We start from the raw sequence: 19,403 nt of genomic DNA, 5'->3' as shown, positions 1-19,403 counted from the left end.
GTCCTGATTTCGATTTTTTGGAGATTGAAGTGTTACTTTTTGCTATCCAAGCCGAAGCACCCGCACTCTCGACATATTTGTCCGTCCCTCCTGGCTTGAAGTATTTCTGCTGCCAGAGGGTGTGACTCGCTCTAGTCTGGCATCTCATCGCCACGAGAGATATGGAAACTCGACGTGCCACACGGGCAACCCGGCGAAAATTAATATTCTCAAAAGCCGTCTATTCCTACGTCATGAGATGATCCACACTCTAGACCCGGCCGGTTGCAAAAAGGCTGCGAGACGCTCTTATCATAGCTTAAGATGCGAATCCGCCGAATAATGCTGTGTGCAATATGGCCGATGCTATAGCAGCTCGTTGGGAATAGAGAAAAGCCGGGCAGTTTCCAAGCAGTAACAATGAGGATCTCTACTTTTAAAGCATTGTACCGTAAGATGCATCGGAGCCACGACACTAGGTCAATTGAATGCTCGCCAACAACATCGGATCACCGCTACCTTCTCAACTGGGGTTCTGTCCTGTCTAGGGGTTCAGACCGCGTCACAACCAGAAGGCATTGAATTACCAAACTAAACTGCTGGCGATGATGTATTAAGAAGCTCAACCATGGCACGCATCGTCCAACCTCCCCACGATCTTCTTCTCCAGAACGTGGTGCTGTATCGTCATGACGAGCAAGGTCCGGCTAAACGGATGGCGTGGGGAAAGGTTGGGTCAATCAGGGGTTTATGCGGGGATTTGGGGTTGCGGGTCTGCGAGTCCCTATATTCCACCAATGGATCTCTGCTTGGCTACTATGCGATCGGGGTAACTTTCGCACGATGATTTCAAGATGGACTAATGAGTGCGTATCCCTTGGTCTGGAACGCTATATAGATGTGACCCCAACTTTCAAGAAGCAAAGATGAGGCTGCTCGGCTCGTGCAGTGAAGTATATCGCGGACTGCCAAGTACCAGTCAGAATGGCGCCTTCCATTGCAGCCTCATTGCTAAGCCTCATCGCTCTCGGTCTACCAATAGCAAGTGCCGGGTGTATTCCTCACGAGGACAAGTCCCATTTCAACTGGGGTGATATAGAATATCTGTAAGTTCCAGGCCAAAGAGTGGCTGGCGACATTGTCCTCCTGAACGACGGACACTAACCTCTTGACCTAGGATTGCTTTTGGTGATTCGTACACCTTTGTGCAAGGAACTTATGGCTACCCTAACTACAGCTTTATCGGGAACTACCTCCCTGGCGAACTGTCATTTACGCCAACCGAGCTACTCACCAACCGCATAGTGCAGAACTTCACAGGTACAGCCGAGGGCGGTCCAAACTGGGTCGAATACTTGACCAACTGTGCCGTGGAACCTGGCGAGCACCTGCCCTCGGATTGTGACGTGCAGCTTTGGGACTTTGCCTTCGCGGGCGCTGACATCGCCGAAGAGTTTCTTCCACTGCACCATAACTACACCACGCCCCTGGTCAACCAGACGGCACAGTACCTGACTTGGGCAGAGCCGGTTCTGGGTCCGCGGATCGGCGATAAGCGCAAGAAGGCACTGGTTGCGATTTGGATCGGTATAAATGACGTCAACGACTCCCAAAGCAAAAAGCCTACTAATATCTCGTTCGCCGACTTCTGGGAGGCAGAGGTCAACGCCGTCTTCGATCAATCGGTAACGCCCTTGTTCCACGCCGGGTACAGAAACTTCTTGTTTGTCAACTTGCCGCCCCTAGACCGGACAGCAGCGAACCAGGCAAAGGCGACACCTAGTCCGAGTAAGGAGCAGATCGATCTATGGGATGGCATCTTGGCAAATCACACTCAGGATTTTGCTGATGAACATGACACCGTCAAGGCCATGGTTTATGATGCCAACACCTTTTTGAACGCGGTCATGGACAATCCTGGACAGTACGGCATCACCAACTTGACATACTGCCCCGATTACGCGCAGCTAGAGGCCGCGACGAACCCGGGGAAATATGGATGCCTTGATCTTGATGAATATTTTTGGTACAATTCTGGCCACCTGTGAGTCTTCTGTTTCTCCTTACACATTGATTTCGCTAATGATGGCAGGGCTTCCCACACGCATAAAATTTTGGTACCAGACATTGCAAATTTCTTGGAGTCACAATCAGCCCATTGATCGATGAATAATCAGATTGGTATCTAAAGATTGTTTATAGAGTAGTGAGAATATATTCCAACTTCATAACCTTGCCATGTCTGAATCTGATGGATTGTTAGGTCCGTGATAGCCCGAGACGTTGGAACGTCAAGTGGTCGCCGTCCTGTCTAGCGAGGCTATTAAGCATCAAAATGAGTCAAATTGAGTCAAATCGAAATTTGTTTGGTTTGGAATCGTCTTGGTTTATCAACTTCTTGCTTTTGTTAGATGGAGTGGTAAATCTGCGATCTTTTGTTCTCTCCTACAGACCGAACAACCACGCACAAAATACACATGGCCAAATTTTTATCACCGAGTGTCGAAATTAAGGAGTTAGTTCACGCCTTTTAGAGTTAACGTCTACGTCCTACTGAGATTTCATTCATTGATTCTCCATCCACATCCTTCCCATTAGTATTCAAAAGCAATCCATGAGCCAGTGCTACAAAATCTCAGTTATCGGTCTGTACGTCCGCATGACTCGGAATCATTCGGTGGCAACATTCCTACCGCTCTCACTGGCTCAGCTTCAATTTCACTGCAGTTTTAACCCGCCCCAAAAGCTTTGGCTGACTGCGTCCTCTGCCACGATCAGTCTCATTTAAATTTCACCTATCCGTCGGGCGACAGAGGATCCACTCCAAGTGTCATGTGTTCCTCTGACAGGTCAAATCGATCATTAGGAATCCTACACTTCCCGCATCTCCTATCTACCAACCGGCTGCATTTGAATTGTTTTTAAAACAACGCCTCTTTTTAGATTATCCGATGTAGCAAACTGAAATTTTGTAAGAATTGCGAGCGATATCATTTCGATAATTAGCCTGACTGTATCTGTATATATAGATATAGATCCACCAACGACGTAAATATCTGATATGAATAGCTGTGACAACATTTTCTTCAAACCGATTGTTCACCATCATTCACATATCCTTTTTTTTTTTTGTCATCACAATGTGTTGCCTGCGGAGCTGGGGACGGTACTCTGAATGGACGACGCCGAAGCCGCAGACACGATGTTCGTCTTGCCCTGGAACAGGTAGAGGAAGCTAGTGTCGCTGTAGCTGAAGGCGCCGGAGCTGGACAGGCTGTTCGAGACGCAGCTCCGACCCAGGTAGGACGCGCACTTGGAGACGTCGCCCGAGTTGGAGCTGAAGAGGCGGATGCTGGAGCCCGACGCTACCACCGTCGGCACGCTGGTGAAGTAGTTGCCCTCGTACAGGCCCATGCCGTTGCTGTCGCCCTCGAGCAGGTGGCCCGTGTTGGACGACCAGACGTTGTTCACGGCGTGGAAGAGCGTGTTGCCCGACAGGGCCGGGCTGCGGCCCGAGGTGTAGTAGACGTAGTTCTCTGGGAGGGGGCTATTTAGCGACGCCGAGGGGGGTGTCTGGCGTGAAATGGAAACTCACTGTAGAATGTGATCTGGTCACCGGATCCGACAAGCTCGAGGCCCCAGTAGCTGTGTCCATCGCATGATGCCGAGTATGACGTCTTTCCGTTGATGAAGCTGTTGGATATCGTAACGGCATTGTTATAGCTGGTACCAAAACTGTAATGCTGTCGACCAAGGCTCGAAGTCTGATGCGACGAAACGTTAGTCGGCATTACCTCATCCATGGTTCCGGAAGCAAAACTTACCGTAACATGATCAATCCAGATATTGTTGGTCTGACTCAGAGATATAGCGTCGCCGCCCCAGACGTACTTCGGATTGAGGTTTGTGATGGCAATGTTCTGGATGATGATGTTCGAGACGCCCACGAAACGCAACCCTTTCCCATTGAGCGTCGCGCCGTTCTTACCAACGAGCGTCTTGTTGGACTTGACGTTAATGCCCTGGTACCCGGCCGTGTCGATGGACACGCTGTAGGTCGACTTGGACCCACACCCGCCGAGCGTGTTGAGGAGAGCCTGACCACCAGCTGAAGTAGTGCACGGGTATGCATCGCAAGCCGTCAAGGAAGTGGTGCCTTCAGACCCCACGAAGTTGAACGTACCTGAGATGACAATGTTCTGCGGGTCGTCTGATGTCAGGTACGCCTTCAGCTGAGCGATGGTGGTCGGATAGACGACAGTTGCTGTACCACCGCCAGTGACGCTAGAGGCCATTCCAACGGGTGTGCCACTGACGATGGAGGAGATGGCACGTTTATCTGAGCCCTCAATAGGCGCAGCGTTTGTAAAGCTGCTCAGAGCCACTAGGGCAACAGCTGCAAATGAGAGGAGAGACATCATTGTTGCCAACTCACGATTGCCAAGATTGTGCGGACTTGAAATCCAAGGCAAATGTAATTATATCACGTTTACTACTGGCTTCTTAAATAGTCGAGACTGTCATGATCTAGAAAGAAAGAATGACACACATTTCGCCAGCAACGACCTTTCGACTCGTGATATCGGCGGAAGCAGAGCTTCCGCCTTTTGATTTCTACAAACATTTTACATCTCTTCGACTCACACGGAGCTGTGGTCCTGGGCTTGATTATCATGGTATGCGTGGTTCACGAGACTTACTCCAGTTGCACAGTGAAGAATTTCCGAAGGTCGGAAAATTCCCTCCTCCAACCGCCGTTGCAAGAGTCTTGGCGTATGCCCCAAGTACCAGGTTCTACACGTCGAGCTGCGCTTGGCATACGGCGGGCACTTGTCAAACAAAGCAACGACGCCCTACTAACATGATGGCTACCGAGGTAAAATGATACGCAAAATGCCCATCGCTGACGCGGGGAAACAAGGTCGCGATCATTTTATGCGCGTCAGGTTAATTAGTCTGCGAATTACTTACCAGATCCGGCGGCGGCACTTTGCCCGGGAGCATCATTGGTCCGCCAATCTTCGACACCGCCATAATTGGTTGGAGGCTCAAAACTATATCCGAATTCGATCTCTGCGGCATGGCCTTACGTATACTACCTTTTATGTCAACATGGATTTCTTGTCATCATGGATAGAGTGTCTTGAAGGAAGTGGCCGTCGGTGATTTGTGACCCTAATATTCCCTTGCTGCCCTTCGGCTACCTAGACCAGAAGGACGACCATCGAGCCTGCGAGCATATGTAACTTCACGAGTAGTTCGAAGCAGTACACAGCTATTTTAATAGACAACGCCTGATTATAGGATGGACACATAATGTCCCGAAGTCAAAGTAGGGATTTGCATATGTCGATTATTGAATTATCCTTGATAGATGTTGTACTAGCACGACCAATTTATGAAATTACACCTTAAAATGTTTTAGAAGCTACTCTTGCACGTCAGCTCACGGTCCGAATCGTGTGTCTTGCTTTTTCGACCGTGTCATCCATCCTCTTCTAGCTGGTGCAGTGACGTATCTGCCCTTCCAGCTGATTCTGCCAACCTGATGCGCTATTGACTTGAACTGAAACTATGAAGGGTCCGTAACCAGTTGGAACAAGGCGCTCATTCCAATGTTTCACCTTTGAGTACAGATTTTAACATCAATTATACCATATCGTATGGTGTAAAATGCGTAACACCACTACTTGGTCGGAGAATGAATTGCTTGCTATCTCGGCGCTGGTATTGAGATGTAACGCTTAGCCTTGTAGCCCGTCCTGGAGCTCGTATTCATGCTAAGTAAAATTTTGCTGGTACTTCACTTAAAAAAATTTGCGCCATAATCACGAATTTTTATATGCATCATTGTGACCGTAGCCTTTGAAAGTATAGAGGATCTAGTCATCGGTAGGTGCCCTATTCAGTTTGTCGATTTCTCTCCTCCTGCGTTTTGTCGGGCTTTTAACCATGGAGCCACCATGACGGTCAAATTGCCCCTAGACAGGGCGAGTATAGAATGGTGCTTTAAAAACAACATCTAGATTATTGGAACTAGGCATCATTAGTGCTGGGTATAATATAACTATATAGTGTACTGTCTACTTCGACGGCTTCTTGGCGGGGCTCTTCCTCCTCTTGGAAGGACCCGGTTTTGAAAATGATGTAGCCGGAGTGTCCATCTGGCCAGCCTTGTTGGACTGATTGTCCATATCCACAAGTAGCGACGCGGCGTCGGCCATAGATCGCGCCAGATGCTCTTCACCCTGGGAGGGGCTGGCCGACTCAGAAAGCGCCTGGACATCAAAGTCCGCCTTTGACGGCAGTTGGTCTATGGCCAAGCAGATTCTCTTAAAGTGAGCTGGCATCCAAGTATCATAAACATTCCTCGTAAATTGATAGGAAGTCCACTTCACCTTACCATTAAGTGCCGTGAAGTCGATCGTATGGATAGGGTAGCGGTAATACTTGGTCTCCTTTCTATTCATCACTGGGTAATGACCATATATCCGCACAGACCGGTTGTCGTGAGAGATGGAGAAGGCAAGAATCTCCCGGTTGACGTCATCCTCACGCCCAACAAGACGAAAGAGCTCGACGATGCCCCGTGCCGCAAGGGTCATGCTATGGGCGTTCTGACTATCCGCGACGTCCAGTGCTGCAGCTCCGCACTTCACCTCGCAGGCGAGGAAAGGAAAGTACATGTAATACGTAGCCATGAAGTAGGATAGATCGCCGGCGATGAAGTCGCTGATGAACGGTGATAACTTCTCAAGCTGTTCTTGGGTAAATGCATCGCGTTGGAACCCAACGGAATAGTCGGGCTGCGGGCGTGTCCCGGTGAGAGGAATCGAGTTGTTCCATCCTTCGTTGACACTTTCTATCAGGACCTCGAGGTGCTCCCCGTCAAATGCGGCAAGACTCTCGGCCGAAGGGACTATGAGCCGAGACACATCTTGGATGATTCGAGCCTCATTTTTATTGTGAATTTTCCGGTAGGTTTGTTTAAAGACGTCGTCACGGAAGAGTGTGTCTTGAGGGGGAGGTTGTGACTCGTCGAGCAACGACTGGGTCTGCACCTTGCTTGGAAGGGTTATGTCTAGAGAAGACTCGACCATGAAACTGCCCTTGGTGGCAAGCAATGTCTCGTAACGCTGATCTCGATACTGTGCACTTTTCTCCTCGCGTGGCTTCTGGTCGCTCGGTGTTGTGGACGAAGCAGAGTTCAATCACTTACATCCACCCAAGGCGGACAAGGACCGCTTCCGGGCAAGCAAGTGATCCACGTCGGGCTCGAACAAGCGCGGCGGCCAGAGTCCTTCCCTTGCCCAGAATTCTATCGGGTTATTCAGTTCCACGTTACCGGCTGCAGTGTTGCCGATGGCATCGTCACTGGCGGGCGGCCTTGATATCGGCGGTGGCTTATGAGGGGGTTTGGGACTGCTTTCAGGTGCAGATTCGATTGTCTGTCCATCTCGATGCCTGCCTAGGATGGGAGGATGATGTGACGACTTATGAAATGTCGCCCGACGTTGGCGCTTGTGTGTCATGGTCTTGCTCTGTTGAACGTCAGTTATGGGCCTGGGCGGCGCTTCCTGAAACCTACCCTGATGCTCTGGACTAGTGAGGGTCCTCTTGGCGGTTGCGTGGGCTCGATTCTGGGCCATGGCGACGACGTGGAGGTTGATGGGGCGGTGTATATCCAAGATTGATGTGGCTCTCGGAAGGTCAGCCGGGACGAGACAGGACAAAGCTGTGTGCCAACTAGCTCCACACCTCCACGGCAGAGCAGACTGCGCGGTAACCAACCATTACGCGGGCACTTGATGATTTACAAGAACAGAAGCAGATAAGCAGGCAGGGGCGACGATGTGTCCTGGCGTTGTTGCGGAGAGAGATGAGCATGAGCATGAGCATGAGCATTCAGCCATGGAGATTCAGAACATCTCCAAGATTGAAAAATGTGGAGAAGGCCCTTGGAGGGCGCCCCTCCCCCGGGAGAGAACTCCATACCCCCTCCAAAAGAAGCTCCACTCTTTGTGGACTGCCGCCAGGCTCGTGGCTTTTGCAAAAGCAATCGCTAGGGCGCCGTCCTCTGCGCCACAAACTCGGTAACGGGGGTGAACAATTCGTATACGGATCCGTATCAAGAACCAAGTACGGAGAACTCCGTACAGATTACCGATTAGACTAAGCCAAAGCCCTAAATCAAACGAGAACCTTGACTTATAAGTAGGAATCATCACATCGCTCTTTTGGAGCCATAGCCCGCAAGAGTTTTCTATGCATCTCGGCGCCCGCCAACCACCCTCATGAAGTGATGCGCCATCCCATGATCCATCTCGCTCTCTCGGTAGTCTTTACAAGCATTGCATAATATACCCTATCGAAGAGCCAAGTCTTGCCAAGCATGAGGGTAATACATAGCTTCTCCATCCTTTCAAACCGTAGACGTAACACTCATCTTTGAAGGTATAGTGTTCTTGAGTCGGGCTCAAGATAAACGGAACTTGTCTTCCATGAAGCCTAAACATGATCTCCTTCTTTCACGCCGAACCGGGCATTACTATATCCCCTTTCTGTGAGAGAAACACGTTCTGATTCTGGAGTGCCCTTCCCATGTGCGCCTCTGCAGCGAGAACTATACTATTCTCCCCGACTGTATTTTCGACAGGCCACCGAGGAACGCAGCCTCTTACCGCCCTTTCATGGTCCCGAGAGAGGCCCCGGACTGCAACGGGAGTATGAGGAACTACGTTTCGGGTAGACTCTCCTGTAATGTACATACTCCCCCAAATTAACAATCCGCTCCCGAAATGCCATTACGTGCTTTTTTAAATAACGTCGAGATAGTGCCGGGTTAGGAGCACAGATTTATGAGCTTGGTTTGTAATCAGGTAGTTCCTAAATTTTAGGTCGCTATGTGGAAGAGCTTAAAAATGTGGGACGGGTTGGCAAATCCTCGATAAAGAGCATGATCTCCTCTTCTCGTTCACAACGCCGAACTTGGTTATTGCTCTCTAGTTGCGCACGCAGTCAACCCACTGGGTAAATAAGCGTCGGCGCATGCTCAGCCTAGTAGACGCTACTCATGCCATAACATCGCTGTCGAAGGCAGTACGACTATTTCTTGAAAAGCTTGCGCAATGGTCAAAATACCGCATTAGTAATAAAAACGCAGAGTTGCACACGTACCCTGCCCGTCACCTGGAGTGTTCTATGTTAGAATATTTATAGTGAACGCTGATAATTCAAATCGTATCAACGACTTCATTTTTATAAAAAATCATTCCATTATTGGGTGTACAACTAGACGATTCATACTTGCCCTTGTGATCATTCAGTCCACCTGGGTATATCGTGATGGCGGTAAGTGATCCGCACTGATGCCATGCCAATTATCTTACCCTTTATTAGGTGCCGACAGATACTGCAGCTGTCCCTACAGCCACCATCGCCTACAAAACCGATCCTATCCCCATTGAGTTTGATCTCTACAGTCCTACCGAGAAGCACGACAAGCCGGGCGCACTAATCATCTATTATCACGCTGGTGCCACCTACCTTGGCTCTCGGAAGCTCGGTTTCCCAACCTGGTTACGGGATGGCTGCAACGAACGAGGCTGGACGATTTGTTCGGTGGACTATCGTTTGCTGCCGGAGAGTTCAATCGCTGATATAATGCATGATCTAAAGGATATGTGGACATAGTAAAAGCTCCTGCTGGGTGGTGCATGAGACTCGAGGCTGACATCTAGATGAAGTGTCCACAACCATCTCAATGATGAACTTAGGCGACGTTCTCTTACCCCGATCGATCTTAACAGCATTTTCGTGAGCGGAGGGAGTGCTGGAGGATATCTTACCTTCCAAGCTGGCCACCTCCTCACCCCCCGTCCTGCTGGCCTTGTCGCATTGTATGGCGATTGTTTCGTTGGGGATTGGTATGCGACCGCCCATCCAGCGGACGCTATCATTGGCCATAAACGACTCAGTGACATAGAAAAGCATTCTGCTGAGATAGAACAATACTTTCAAGGTGGCAGGAAGCCGGTCACGGGCCGGCCTTTCAAGGATGGGACTGAAGTTCACTCCATGTTTTACCACTACTTGCTTCGGAAGGGAGAATGTATGTTCTGCTCAATTGGTTTATTCTCATGCTAACTGGTTCAGTCCTTAAGCGTACCTTCGGCGTCGGGTCAATGGAAGAAGCAGCCTCCCGTCCTGATCTTCACTATCTTTTCCCCCAGTTCTCCGTCAAAGATAGTTACCCGCCTATCGTCCTTGCACATGGAAAAGGGGATACTGCGGTTCCCTGTGAGCAGACGATCTTCTTCTCTGAGTTTCTGAACTCTAAAGGGCTCTATAATGAAACCTACCTGCTTGAAGGTAGAGACCATTTCTGGGACGGTCTCGAGGAGGACGATGTCCTCTTGGTCAAAGCAAAGATTTGGTCATTTTTGGACAAACTCGCGACGCGTTGATGATAGGATTTACACCATATTTGGTAAAGAATAATCGTCAATGATAAATCATTCATGGTATTAGGATAGATTCTGGGTGTCGTGCTCAACGTGTCTTCTGGGCTATGTATGGCTGGGTACCCTAGCACTAACAAGATACCGAGAATGAGCTTTATTCCGGCACCGCTTATGCTTGACTACGTTTGAAAATGCTCTAAAACTAGTTACTAGGTAGTTGCTACTGATTGAGACGAAGTACAGCCTGTCGTGGTTATTTGTAAAAGGGTCTTATAAGCGAACAGATAAAGCATAATTGCTCGTCACGAATATGTTTCTTCCCTGTTCTTGAATTGACAATTCGGAAGCAGCTTCAAATTGATAATACGCAGTACGGAGCAACATTAAATATCCCGAATGACCATCATGTGCCGAAAAACTTGCTATGGCTATATTAATGCACCCGTTTCTCTGTTCGTCAATTTTGAGATGAAGGGCGGAGAACTGGTTTGCGAAACTCTCCGCAGGTTATTACACTGCGTTATGAGTTGACCAAGTTAACTAATACTTGAGGAGCATTATTTCATCTTCCTTTACTGCTGTTGTTGTGCTAGAACAATTCTTGGCAGCGGGTCGATCCTGACGTATTTTGCATGGCTTGAACCGACTGACTGGCAGCGAACATAGATTTTTACCTACTAGTCATAGCCTTGTCCCAGACCTCCCGCCGGTTTCGGCCACTAGATGTACTTATTGTTGATAATCCCAAATGGCGCATTCTTCTATCTTAGTAATACTGGGAAACAAATTAAAGGTTAGGCCATTCCTCACTATTCTCACTGCTTCTATCAGTGCTTAAAGTTAACATTTAGAGTGTCCCATCGCCGTGCAGAGAATCTAGCCAGCCTATATCACAAGAATTAAATACCTTGGTTGTATTCATCGCTTCAAGACTCAAAATGCCGCAATTTGAGCTGGGCGATTCAATACCATCAAACACTACCCATGTGAGTCGAATGGTGTTTATCATCGAGGCGTAGTGGCTGACTATAGATAAGGCCGTAAGTGTCTCATTGCCCACATGGAAGGCGATTGTTGGCTATGAAGAAGGAGAGCAGTGGGTGGTTGGAAAACTCAGCACAGGTTATCCAAGATTCTTCGTCCACAAAAGCATCGTTGCATTTGGTGAGGATATTCTGGCCAGCCACGGACGCCCTCATCAGCGCGTCATGCTGTTCCCTACCAAGAGGATTGCACAACGCTGCCTGGACTTTGTCTACGAGCAGGCACCCAAGCCCGTCCAGGCGGATCTGGAACTAGTCCATCTAATTTTGAAACCTTTCGCTAGGACCACTGAGACCACTCAGCAGATTACGCCGGCGATTTCCGCAGTATTATGTACTGTGGATGCGTATCCTTATCTCAAACAATATTGGCAGCGCTCCGGTGACGGTATATCAAGCCGCCGAGCAGAGTTCTGCCATAGCCTCTTTCGGGATGGGTTGCTCATTCGCGAGCAGATGCCACAATCTCCTCATCCCCAACCACAGGGTAAGCCATTCCGTGGGCCGCGGCGTTATCAACGGCTGTCTTCTATTGGGACTACGAATAGTGTAGCAACTAGTCCTGCTCAAGGAAACAATGGTTTCGGTGATGAGAAGACCGAAGATTTGGAAAGCTCACGATTTCTCGAGGAGCGGTACGGCCGGAACCTGGATGTATCCCTGGTAGACAATGCAAAGGCTGCAATTCGACGACGTATCGCGCAAAGCTTTTTCAAGGAGAATGATATCACCTCCGGACATCTTCCAGCTCAGGACACGAATACTCGCTGGGTTCCTAATTTTAAGGAGGATGACATCTACCTCCTTCCTTGCGGCATGAGCGCAATCTTCACGGCACACCAGACTCTGCTCAAATCTAGCACACCCAGAAAGAGCATCAGCTTCGGTTTTCCATACGCCGATACTTTGAAGATTCTTCAGATTTTTGGACCCGGCTGCATATTCTACGGTAATGGAGCTGACGGAGATTTGGATGACCTCGAGCTTCGACTAAAGGTTGGGGAGAGGTTCCAAGCACTATTCTGCGAGTTTCCCAGTAACCCGTTGCTAAAAAGCCCCGATCTGGTGAGAATACGGAAGATGGCAGATACTTACGACTTTGCGGTGGTGGTAGACGAGACTGTCGGCACATTTGTTAACATCAATGTACTCCCGTTTGCAGACATTGTCGTAAGTAGCCTTACGAAGATCTTCTCAGGAGATTGCAATGTCATGGGCGGAAGTCTGGTCTTAAACCCAAACAGTCGGTATTACAGTGCGCTCAAGTCAACATTGCACCGAGAATTCGAGGATACGTATTGGCCCGAGGATGTCATCTTCATGGAACGAAACAGCCGCGATTTCAGATCAAGGATTGACAGAGTCAACGCGAATTCAGAGGTTATTGTGGACATGCTGCGAGCTCATCCCAACGTCGACAATGTCTTCTACCCAAAATACAATAAAACACGGGCGTACTATGAGACATGTAAACGGCCACACGGCGGATACGGTGGGCTGCTCTCATGTACATTCAAGCAGAAGGCACAAGCAGTTGTCTTCTATGACAGCCTTGAGACGGCCAAAGGACCAAGCTTGGGAACAAATTTTACATTGACATCACCATATGTTATCCTAGCACATTACATGGAGCTGCACTGGGCTGCAGGCTTTGGAGTAAATCCGAATCTCCTGAGAATCAGTGTTGGATTAGAAGAGACGGAATACCTCAGGTCGGTGTTTATGAAAGCTTTGGAGGCTACGGAGGGCGTGGGTAGTAAGGCAGGTAGCTAGGCTCGTTCGATATCCAGAGACGCATATGATTGGAGAGAGTAGGCCCGGATGAAGTGAGGGAATGGCCATTTCCTGGCATCCAGGCAGAGTGTAAAAAGTAAGGCAGTCGGATCTCTCTTTGCCTATAACAACGATTGGCATTAGGTGGAGGTGTTACTTGTCAGATACTGAATGTAAATACTCTCAAATTCCTGGCTATCTACCATCTTGTGCTCTACCAGAAGTTCCATATGTTGACTTGATTACAAATTATAGTTTCATCTTTCTCTGGCACAAATATTAAGAAACAAAGCTGAGCTCTTGGTCAGTTCCCAGCAGGCTTCGCCATATCTGTCACGTTTCTTTCGGGATGTTGTTTTGGGTCTCATTCCACCTTTTTGGCAAATTGAGTCGGCCTATGGAATCATGCTCCGGCGGTCAGAATAAGCGCAGCAGAGGCGGATAAGAAAGGTCAAGCTCTGACGGTCACGATATTCTGGTTGATCTGGGCCATCAACGTGGCGAACTGCGCCGCTCGGCTTATATATATATGTTTTATACATCGTGATAGATCACGGCTATAATAGTTCGATCATGGTTAAGCACGTTTTATTATGGTGAGAACTATCTGTATCGTTAGAATGAGACGCAGCTATGAGGAGTAGAATGATTGATTAGCTGGTTGAGTATCAGGGAGTTCACTGACCTGAGCTTTGTCTAGTCACCACCTCTGTTTCCCAGTAGAATGATTAATTAGCTGGTTGAGTATCAGGGAGTTCACTGACCTGAGCTTTGTCTAGTCACCACCTCTGTTTCCCAGTAGAACTCATAATGTTCATCATCACAGATCTCTAGAAGAGAAAGTTTAGAAATATATGAATCGATTTCGTTTACTTAAAAACATCCCAGTAATCTTATAAATACTATTGTAGATTATTCAATCATGTGGTTAAGTTACAATTATATTTACATGAACTTAAGTTTCACATCGGGGGAGGAATGCTGCTGGAGGATGCTGCTGGAGGAATGCTGCCGGAGGAATGCTGCTGGAGGATGCTGCTGCTGGAGGAATGCTGCCGGAGGATGGGAATTCGATGTACTTGTGTAATATATTGCCATCTGCAGGCTCGGCATTCTGGCGCAATTAATAACTTCCCCGAGAATATTAACGGATTAATAAAAGTCTTCAATTGAAAAGCTGATATCTTTAATAGTTAAATATGTTTTATAAAGAATACTGAGCAAAACCTATAGATAGGTACTTCTAGGAAATTTATTACGAAGGTATAACTTTATAATTTATTCTGGATTTATATGAGGTGATTGAAAATAATGGATTGTGGTGTGATTCTGGGGTTGGTGACCAGGTAAAATTCCAACTATTTTAGCTATGTGTGCCGTAACACATTTTATATGTACATCGTAGGTACGTGGCTGGTAAGCCCGAAATATAGGTGGTCTGGACCTATCTGAACATGTGTCTCCTGTGTTATCTAGCTACTGTGGGACGAGTTGGTGTGGACACGGTCGTTAAGCCCTCGCCTATACCCTCTGGCTGAAGGAACGTCGCCTTTCCTTTCCGGGCCGCCACTCAGAGGTTCAAAATTATGGAACAGGACGGTGATCGTGCTCGACATGTGATGCCACACCGCTTAGGCTTTTAGTCATGATAGTCACCCGTTTACACCATGTGTCGTATGACAAGTCTGCATTGCCTGCTCAAGCATTGTAGCATGAATGAAATGACACAGTAATGGAAAGAATGCCGTGAGCCCGGAGTTGCGACTTTCCTATAGCAGTAATGCACCGTACCGCCGTGGTCAGCATAATAGCAGAGCTCAGACCTGTGATTAGAAGAAAGTCACCCGTTATTTTATTTCTTTTTTCCTTCTCTCTTTCCTCCGACTCCAGCTTTGCCTCGACTTCTAGGACCGCCCACACGCTGCTTCAATAACCCATCGATTCGCATAACCCTAACCTTGGCCAACCAAATCCCAATGATCTGGGCTGAAATCCCGGTAATGCCGGCCAGACTCATACGGAACTCGGCGATGGATGGTCTTTCATTCCATCGAATGACCCAAACATCTTTAATGGGACCGATTGCCAAGGAAGTACTGCGGCCATCGAAGGCAAAAAGGTACTTTTTTGTAGGAATACCCATGACATCATGTATGATTACCACGCTGGCCCACGCCCATATCTGTACGAGGTCTTGTTCTTTTACACAACGAACTATGACAGCAACGCTGTTGGCGTAATGGATATGAACTCGGCACCAAGACCATCCTAAATGCCAATGACGCCCGCTGCCAGTTATAGGTCGTGAAACGGGATCCAGGCTCTTACAGTGCACAAAGGTGAGGACGCTAAGACCGCACGGGTAGGTATTGGTCCATATTACTTTGCTGCACGCGTTGTGCTCAGGCTTGCTATCGCGATTTGCGGGTCTGCGTCATTTGTTGGAAGGACAATCATTTGTTCTGTGCATGTGGGGAGCACGGTCTGTTCAGTAATCGACCCGGCAATTGGCCAAGAAGTTATTCTTTAGCTCCGCTGTAAGGAACCGTATTCGTCATAGGCGTCAACAAGTACAGTCTTTGGCGGTAATCGGGGAAAACACATCCAGATAAGCAACGTGACAATGAGTTGAGCCAAAATGATGTACTGAAATGCGCCAATACCCAGACGGTCGGCAATAGCCCCTAATGCAAATGGCAGCAATGCACCACCAACCTCTCCTAACGCTGCGACGAATGAGACCGCGCCGACATGCAAATGTGTTGGCAGCAGTCGAGTGATCATAACTACTCCAGAAGGAAACATCGGCCCCAACAGAAAGCCGATAATAGTAATGATCGCCGCTGAGACGGCGGGTAGCTCGACGAGCGCAAACAAGGCTTGTAGAATGGCCGCAGTGGACAGGTAGATCATGATAGCTAGCCTCACCCCCAGTCTATCAGTCAGGATACCTAAAGAAAGTCGCCCGACTGCCATTCCAATGTTGAAGAGGGAGGAGCAGATGCTTGCCAGATAACCTGATGCGTGGCGGGCGCGGATCATGTAGACCACAATCCAGCCGGTAATGGAGCCTACCACCTAACGTTAATAGGAAAGGATTACTGCTTGCCCAGTATGGGCGGCGCAAGATCAACTGACTCTCAATACCAACGTATGCCAAGAAGTACGCTGCACAAATCCAGGTCGCAATGTGCTTGAAGATTGCCAGGTCGTCTTGCTTACGGGCATGAGCGTCTTGCTCTGTGCCGTCATGCTTCTCTGCACGATATGCTTTACCATCTTGAAAGCGAAACGCATAGACCGACGAGACCAGCATAATAACGCAAAATACGGACTATGTAGATGGATAAGCATTGTTCTAGTTACAGTGAGATAGTTCGGCTCACCAAGACATAGTAAAAGTGCCACCAAGGAGTTTCGGCAGCGGAAATCATGGTTCCGGCAATGAATGGTCCAAAGCTCGCGCCGACAGAGTAGGACCCATGGAGGAATCCTTGGATCGTGTTGGCATTTTCCATGGCTCCAGCCCATGCACACCAAGAGCCATCAAGGAGGCCCGTTCCTATCGCCCCGAAAATGCTGAGACTAAGCAGAACTGGATACGGTGGGTGCGTGCAGAGACCGATTGCGAAGGTGAGCTGACATATTGGTCCGATAACAGCGATGCCCCGTTGGCCCAGCTGCAGATGTATGACACTATTGAAGTAAGCTGCAACAAAGTAACCCAGAGGCGTCAGGAGAAAGATCAGGGAAACAAGTGTATCTGAAAGGCCGTAGTGCTTTTCCCACTACTCCAACGATCAGCTGCTATGTTGAAGACAGCAATCCACGTATCTTACATGCGGGATCATGACCTAGGTAGATGTCAACGCCAAAGTCTGTCGACAGTCAAAGATGGGTTGCTTACACCAGTCGTTGACTGAATCATTCCCATGACTAGGAAAGCGAACATGGCTGTCACGATTCTCAACCCCAACCAGTCCGTGTTCGTGGCGTGGCTGTCATTGTGGTGCTGTGCCGAACCAGTCAACGCGTCATGGTTCAACCGAGGCGCGGAAAGTGTCGCATCGCCTGTAGATGTTGATTCTTGAAGGTCGGCATCAAGCAGTGGCTCCACCTCTTCCGGCGACTTTGCAGGAGGCATCACTGTATGGCGGTTCCGTGTTGACACTGGCAGTGCACCAAGATGGATGAAACAAAAGCTTAGGGCCCTGTCGTGTTGCTACCTGGACGAGCTGGAAAGTCGGAGTTTAACCGCGGTACGGAGCACATCGGACCCAACTAACCTAACCTTGGCCAAATGGCATAGCGTCGAACGACCCTAAATCTGGTCTAACTAGGTCGAAAGCAGTAGACCAACAAATGCTTTGCACGAAATCCAATAGAGTTCAATTGTACATCTCTACTCAATAACACTCAATTGTGAGTTCAGAAGAAGTTATATTGTGACACCCATCATTGACATGACCGACAATGCGGTCTCGGAGTGAATTCTGAGGAGGATGAGATGGCTCGGCCACCGACCCCACTATGCATGGCCCCTGATGTTTCAGCGATCTTGCACTGAGCAGCACCACGGCTGGCAGAACACACATCTCTCAGTTTGAGGTTGTAAATAAATTCTTACCATCAAATCTTCTATTCCCATCTTTCAGACATCACATCATTACCCACCACTTCTGCACGTCCGCGGCCTTTGGCGACTCGCACCGTTGGTATTGTAAATTGCTATTGATTCCACTGGAGCACAACTGGAGCTAGACCTAAAATGCCGTCATTCACAAACAACTCAACCTTCCCAACCTTCTACTCACTACCCACAACAACAGACAGTGTGGAATCAGATAGGGAGTGGTATATGGTGGCACAGGTCAAAAACAACATGACCATCACCAAACCGACGCTGATCGTCACTGACAAAAGTGGAATGGATTTTGCAGTGACTTTTGAGGAGGACAGAAATTTTGACCTCAAGGCGAGAGGCTTAAAGAAAGGAAATACGATCGTCCTGCCTAAAGCGCGAAGGTTAGAAAAAGGACCAGGCAGAAAGGACGTGCTCGTGATCGAGAAGGAAGATTGTGAGAAAGTCAAGGTAGGTAGAGGGTTTTGGACTCCATTTTCTGCCGCGAAGATTGACATTAGCACAGGCTATACCTGGCAGCTTAACAAAGACGCTTGAGCTCGGATCAGGATTGACCGATGATGACAAGAGTAAAGCGTGTGAAACTTGTCAGGGTACTGTAGGAGGATTGATGAGATGCACAGGATGCGAAACTGTTGTTTACTGCAGTAAAGTAAGTACATTGATTGCTTTTGTTTGAGATGGATAGTGCTCACCAGGCAACGGCAGGATTGTCAAGTCAAAGGCTGGAGCGAAAGAGGACACAAATCCGATTGTAAGATTTTCAAGTCCATACGAGAGATATGGACCTGAGAAGGACAGGAGAAACCCCAGGCACGCGCCTGGTATTTATGTTTTTATCATTCATTGGAACCCGGCGCGCGGTCTTCCACATCCAAGGCTGGGACTAAGTTATGGAAGCTAAAGCTCTCAGAAATTATGCACAGCAGGCCAAGTAGTTTTCACAGAGTGATTGAGTCGATTGCTGGCACATGGGGACCAGTCATGACAACAATGGTAGTGGTAGTGGTTGCCACCAATTAGGTAGATGCCTGAGGTGCACGGTCCACCCTTGATAGATAGCCTTCAGGGATCTCTCAGAATAGCTGAGGAACCACGCCAACTGAACAATACTTTACTGAGGATCAATATACACACATTTGATCAGTATCATGACCCTACAGAGTAGTGACGCCCATCAAGCGGAGCCTAGAGTCACAAGGAGTAGAACTACAATCAAATCAAGTTTAAAGGACTCAACATACCCAGGTCCGTAGGTAGTTGTTTCTGGGATCATACATAAAAATTCTCCTCGAGATCTTTATTCAATGGTCTCCAAGTTATACCCAATGTGACCATGTCAGAGCTACTCTCTTCCATTTGGGGCTACTGATTACGAGATCACCCCATTTTCTGCGTTCTCAGTATCATGTTTCGTCATACGTGTTTTCGCATTTTGAGAAAAGCACAAAAATGGTTATCTATAGCATGTTGACATTTGGAAGCATACGAAACATATTCGTC

General features: G+C 48.4%; 7 protein-coding genes across 7 annotated transcripts; 4 read left to right on the top strand and 3 right to left on the bottom strand.

The window, feature by feature from the left end:
• The first annotated feature begins 762 nt into the window (after positions 1-762).
• BKA67DRAFT_252844 (uncharacterized protein) lies at positions 763-2,228 on the top strand. Its single transcript, XM_046095756.1, has 3 exons — positions 763-1,085; positions 1,157-2,023; positions 2,072-2,228. The coding sequence occupies exons 1-3, from the start codon at positions 964-966 to the stop codon at positions 2,139-2,141; spliced, it is 1,059 nt and encodes a 352-aa protein (XP_045960232.1). The 5' UTR covers positions 763-963; the 3' UTR covers positions 2,142-2,228.
• An 886-nt stretch (positions 2,229-3,114) lies between these two features.
• On the bottom strand, positions 3,115-5,013 carry BKA67DRAFT_534872 (polysaccharide lyase family 1 protein; the record flags this gene model as incomplete). The annotated part of the gene is made up of 7 exons (XM_046099930.1): positions 3,115-3,515; positions 3,575-3,743; positions 3,804-4,375; positions 4,415-4,434; positions 4,529-4,593; positions 4,680-4,808; positions 4,951-5,013. The coding sequence occupies 7 exons, from the start codon at positions 5,011-5,013 to the stop codon at positions 3,115-3,117; spliced, it is 1,419 nt and encodes a 472-aa protein (XP_045960231.1).
• A 1,049-nt stretch (positions 5,014-6,062) lies between these two features.
• On the bottom strand, positions 6,063-7,511 carry BKA67DRAFT_515839 (uncharacterized protein; the record flags this gene model as incomplete). Its single annotated transcript, XM_046097758.1, has 2 exons — positions 6,063-7,161; positions 7,195-7,511. The coding sequence occupies 2 exons, from the start codon at positions 7,509-7,511 to the stop codon at positions 6,063-6,065; spliced, it is 1,416 nt and encodes a 471-aa protein (XP_045960230.1).
• Positions 7,512-9,324: 1,813 nt separating this feature from the next.
• On the top strand, positions 9,325-10,445 carry BKA67DRAFT_657860 (Alpha/Beta hydrolase protein; the record flags this gene model as incomplete). The annotated part of the gene is made up of 4 exons (XM_046107182.1): positions 9,325-9,330; positions 9,379-9,671; positions 9,726-10,090; positions 10,135-10,445. 4 exons carry the CDS (start codon positions 9,325-9,327, stop codon positions 10,443-10,445), a joined length of 975 nt encoding a protein of 324 aa, XP_045960229.1.
• Positions 10,446-11,380: 935 nt separating this feature from the next.
• On the top strand, positions 11,381-13,474 carry BKA67DRAFT_603717 (pyridoxal phosphate-dependent transferase; the record flags this gene model as incomplete). The annotated part of the gene is made up of 2 exons (XM_046105348.1): positions 11,381-11,440; positions 11,480-13,474. The coding sequence occupies 2 exons, from the start codon at positions 11,381-11,383 to the stop codon at positions 13,256-13,258; spliced, it is 1,839 nt and encodes a 612-aa protein (XP_045960228.1). The 3' UTR covers positions 13,259-13,474.
• Positions 13,475-15,592: 2,118 nt separating this feature from the next.
• On the bottom strand, positions 15,593-17,508 carry BKA67DRAFT_252646 (MFS transporter). Its single transcript, XM_046095755.1, has 5 exons — positions 17,166-17,508; positions 17,098-17,112; positions 16,645-17,037; positions 16,397-16,592; positions 15,593-16,329 (listed from the first exon to the last, which is right to left on the bottom strand). The coding sequence occupies exons 1-5, from the start codon at positions 17,400-17,402 to the stop codon at positions 15,785-15,787; spliced, it is 1,386 nt and encodes a 461-aa protein (XP_045960227.1). The 5' UTR covers positions 17,403-17,508; the 3' UTR covers positions 15,593-15,784.
• A 25-nt stretch (positions 17,509-17,533) lies between these two features.
• Positions 17,534-18,916, top strand: BKA67DRAFT_562271 (uncharacterized protein). The gene is made up of 3 exons (XM_046102591.1): positions 17,534-18,350; positions 18,406-18,552; positions 18,609-18,916. Exons 1-3 carry the CDS (start codon positions 18,027-18,029, stop codon positions 18,690-18,692), a joined length of 555 nt encoding a protein of 184 aa, XP_045960226.1. The 5' UTR covers positions 17,534-18,026; the 3' UTR covers positions 18,693-18,916.
• The last annotated feature ends 487 nt before the right edge of the window (positions 18,917-19,403 follow it).

The sequence above is a fragment of the Truncatella angustata genome, assembly GCF_020726525.1.
Source record: "Truncatella angustata strain MPI-SDFR-AT-0073 chromosome Unknown BKA67scaffold_3, whole genome shotgun sequence".
NCBI lineage: Eukaryota > Fungi > Ascomycota > Sordariomycetes > Amphisphaeriales > Sporocadaceae > Truncatella > Truncatella angustata.
The sequence above is the reverse complement of the archived record's forward strand: the minus strand, read 5'-3'. Positions and strand labels throughout refer to the sequence as shown.

What these genes read in the sequence shown, in the direction of transcription:
- BKA67DRAFT_252844 (XM_046095756.1), top strand. Translation starts at nt 964, where the DNA reads ATGGCGCCTTCCATTGCAGCCTCATTGCTAAGCCTCATCGCTCTCGGT. An exon ending in TGGGGTGATATAGAATATCT is followed by an intron (nt 1,086 to 1,156) that starts GTAAGTTCCAGG and finishes CTCTTGACCTAG; the next exon opens with GATTGCTTTTGGTGATTCGT. An exon ending in TGGTACAATTCTGGCCACCT is followed by an intron (nt 2,024 to 2,071) that starts GTGAGTCTTCTG and finishes TAATGATGGCAG; the next exon opens with GGCTTCCCACACGCATAAAA.
- BKA67DRAFT_252646 (XM_046095755.1), bottom strand. Translation starts at nt 17,402, where the DNA reads ATGCCTCCTGCAAAGTCGCCGGAAGAGGTGGAGCCACTGCTTGATGCC. An exon ending in GGCACTTTTACTATGTCTTG is followed by an intron (nt 16,593 to 16,644) that starts GTGAGCCGAACT and finishes CCATCTACATAG; the next exon opens with TCCGTATTTTGCGTTATTAT. An exon ending in GGCATACGTTGGTATTGAGA is followed by an intron (nt 16,330 to 16,396) that starts GTCAGTTGATCT and finishes GTTAGGTGGTAG; the next exon opens with GCTCCATTACCGGCTGGATT.
- BKA67DRAFT_562271 (XM_046102591.1), top strand. Translation starts at nt 18,027, where the DNA reads ATGCCGTCATTCACAAACAACTCAACCTTCCCAACCTTCTACTCACTA. An exon ending in AAGATTGTGAGAAAGTCAAG is followed by an intron (nt 18,351 to 18,405) that starts GTAGGTAGAGGG and finishes ACATTAGCACAG; the next exon opens with GCTATACCTGGCAGCTTAAC. An exon ending in CTGTTGTTTACTGCAGTAAA is followed by an intron (nt 18,553 to 18,608) that starts GTAAGTACATTG and finishes AGGCAACGGCAG; the next exon opens with GATTGTCAAGTCAAAGGCTG.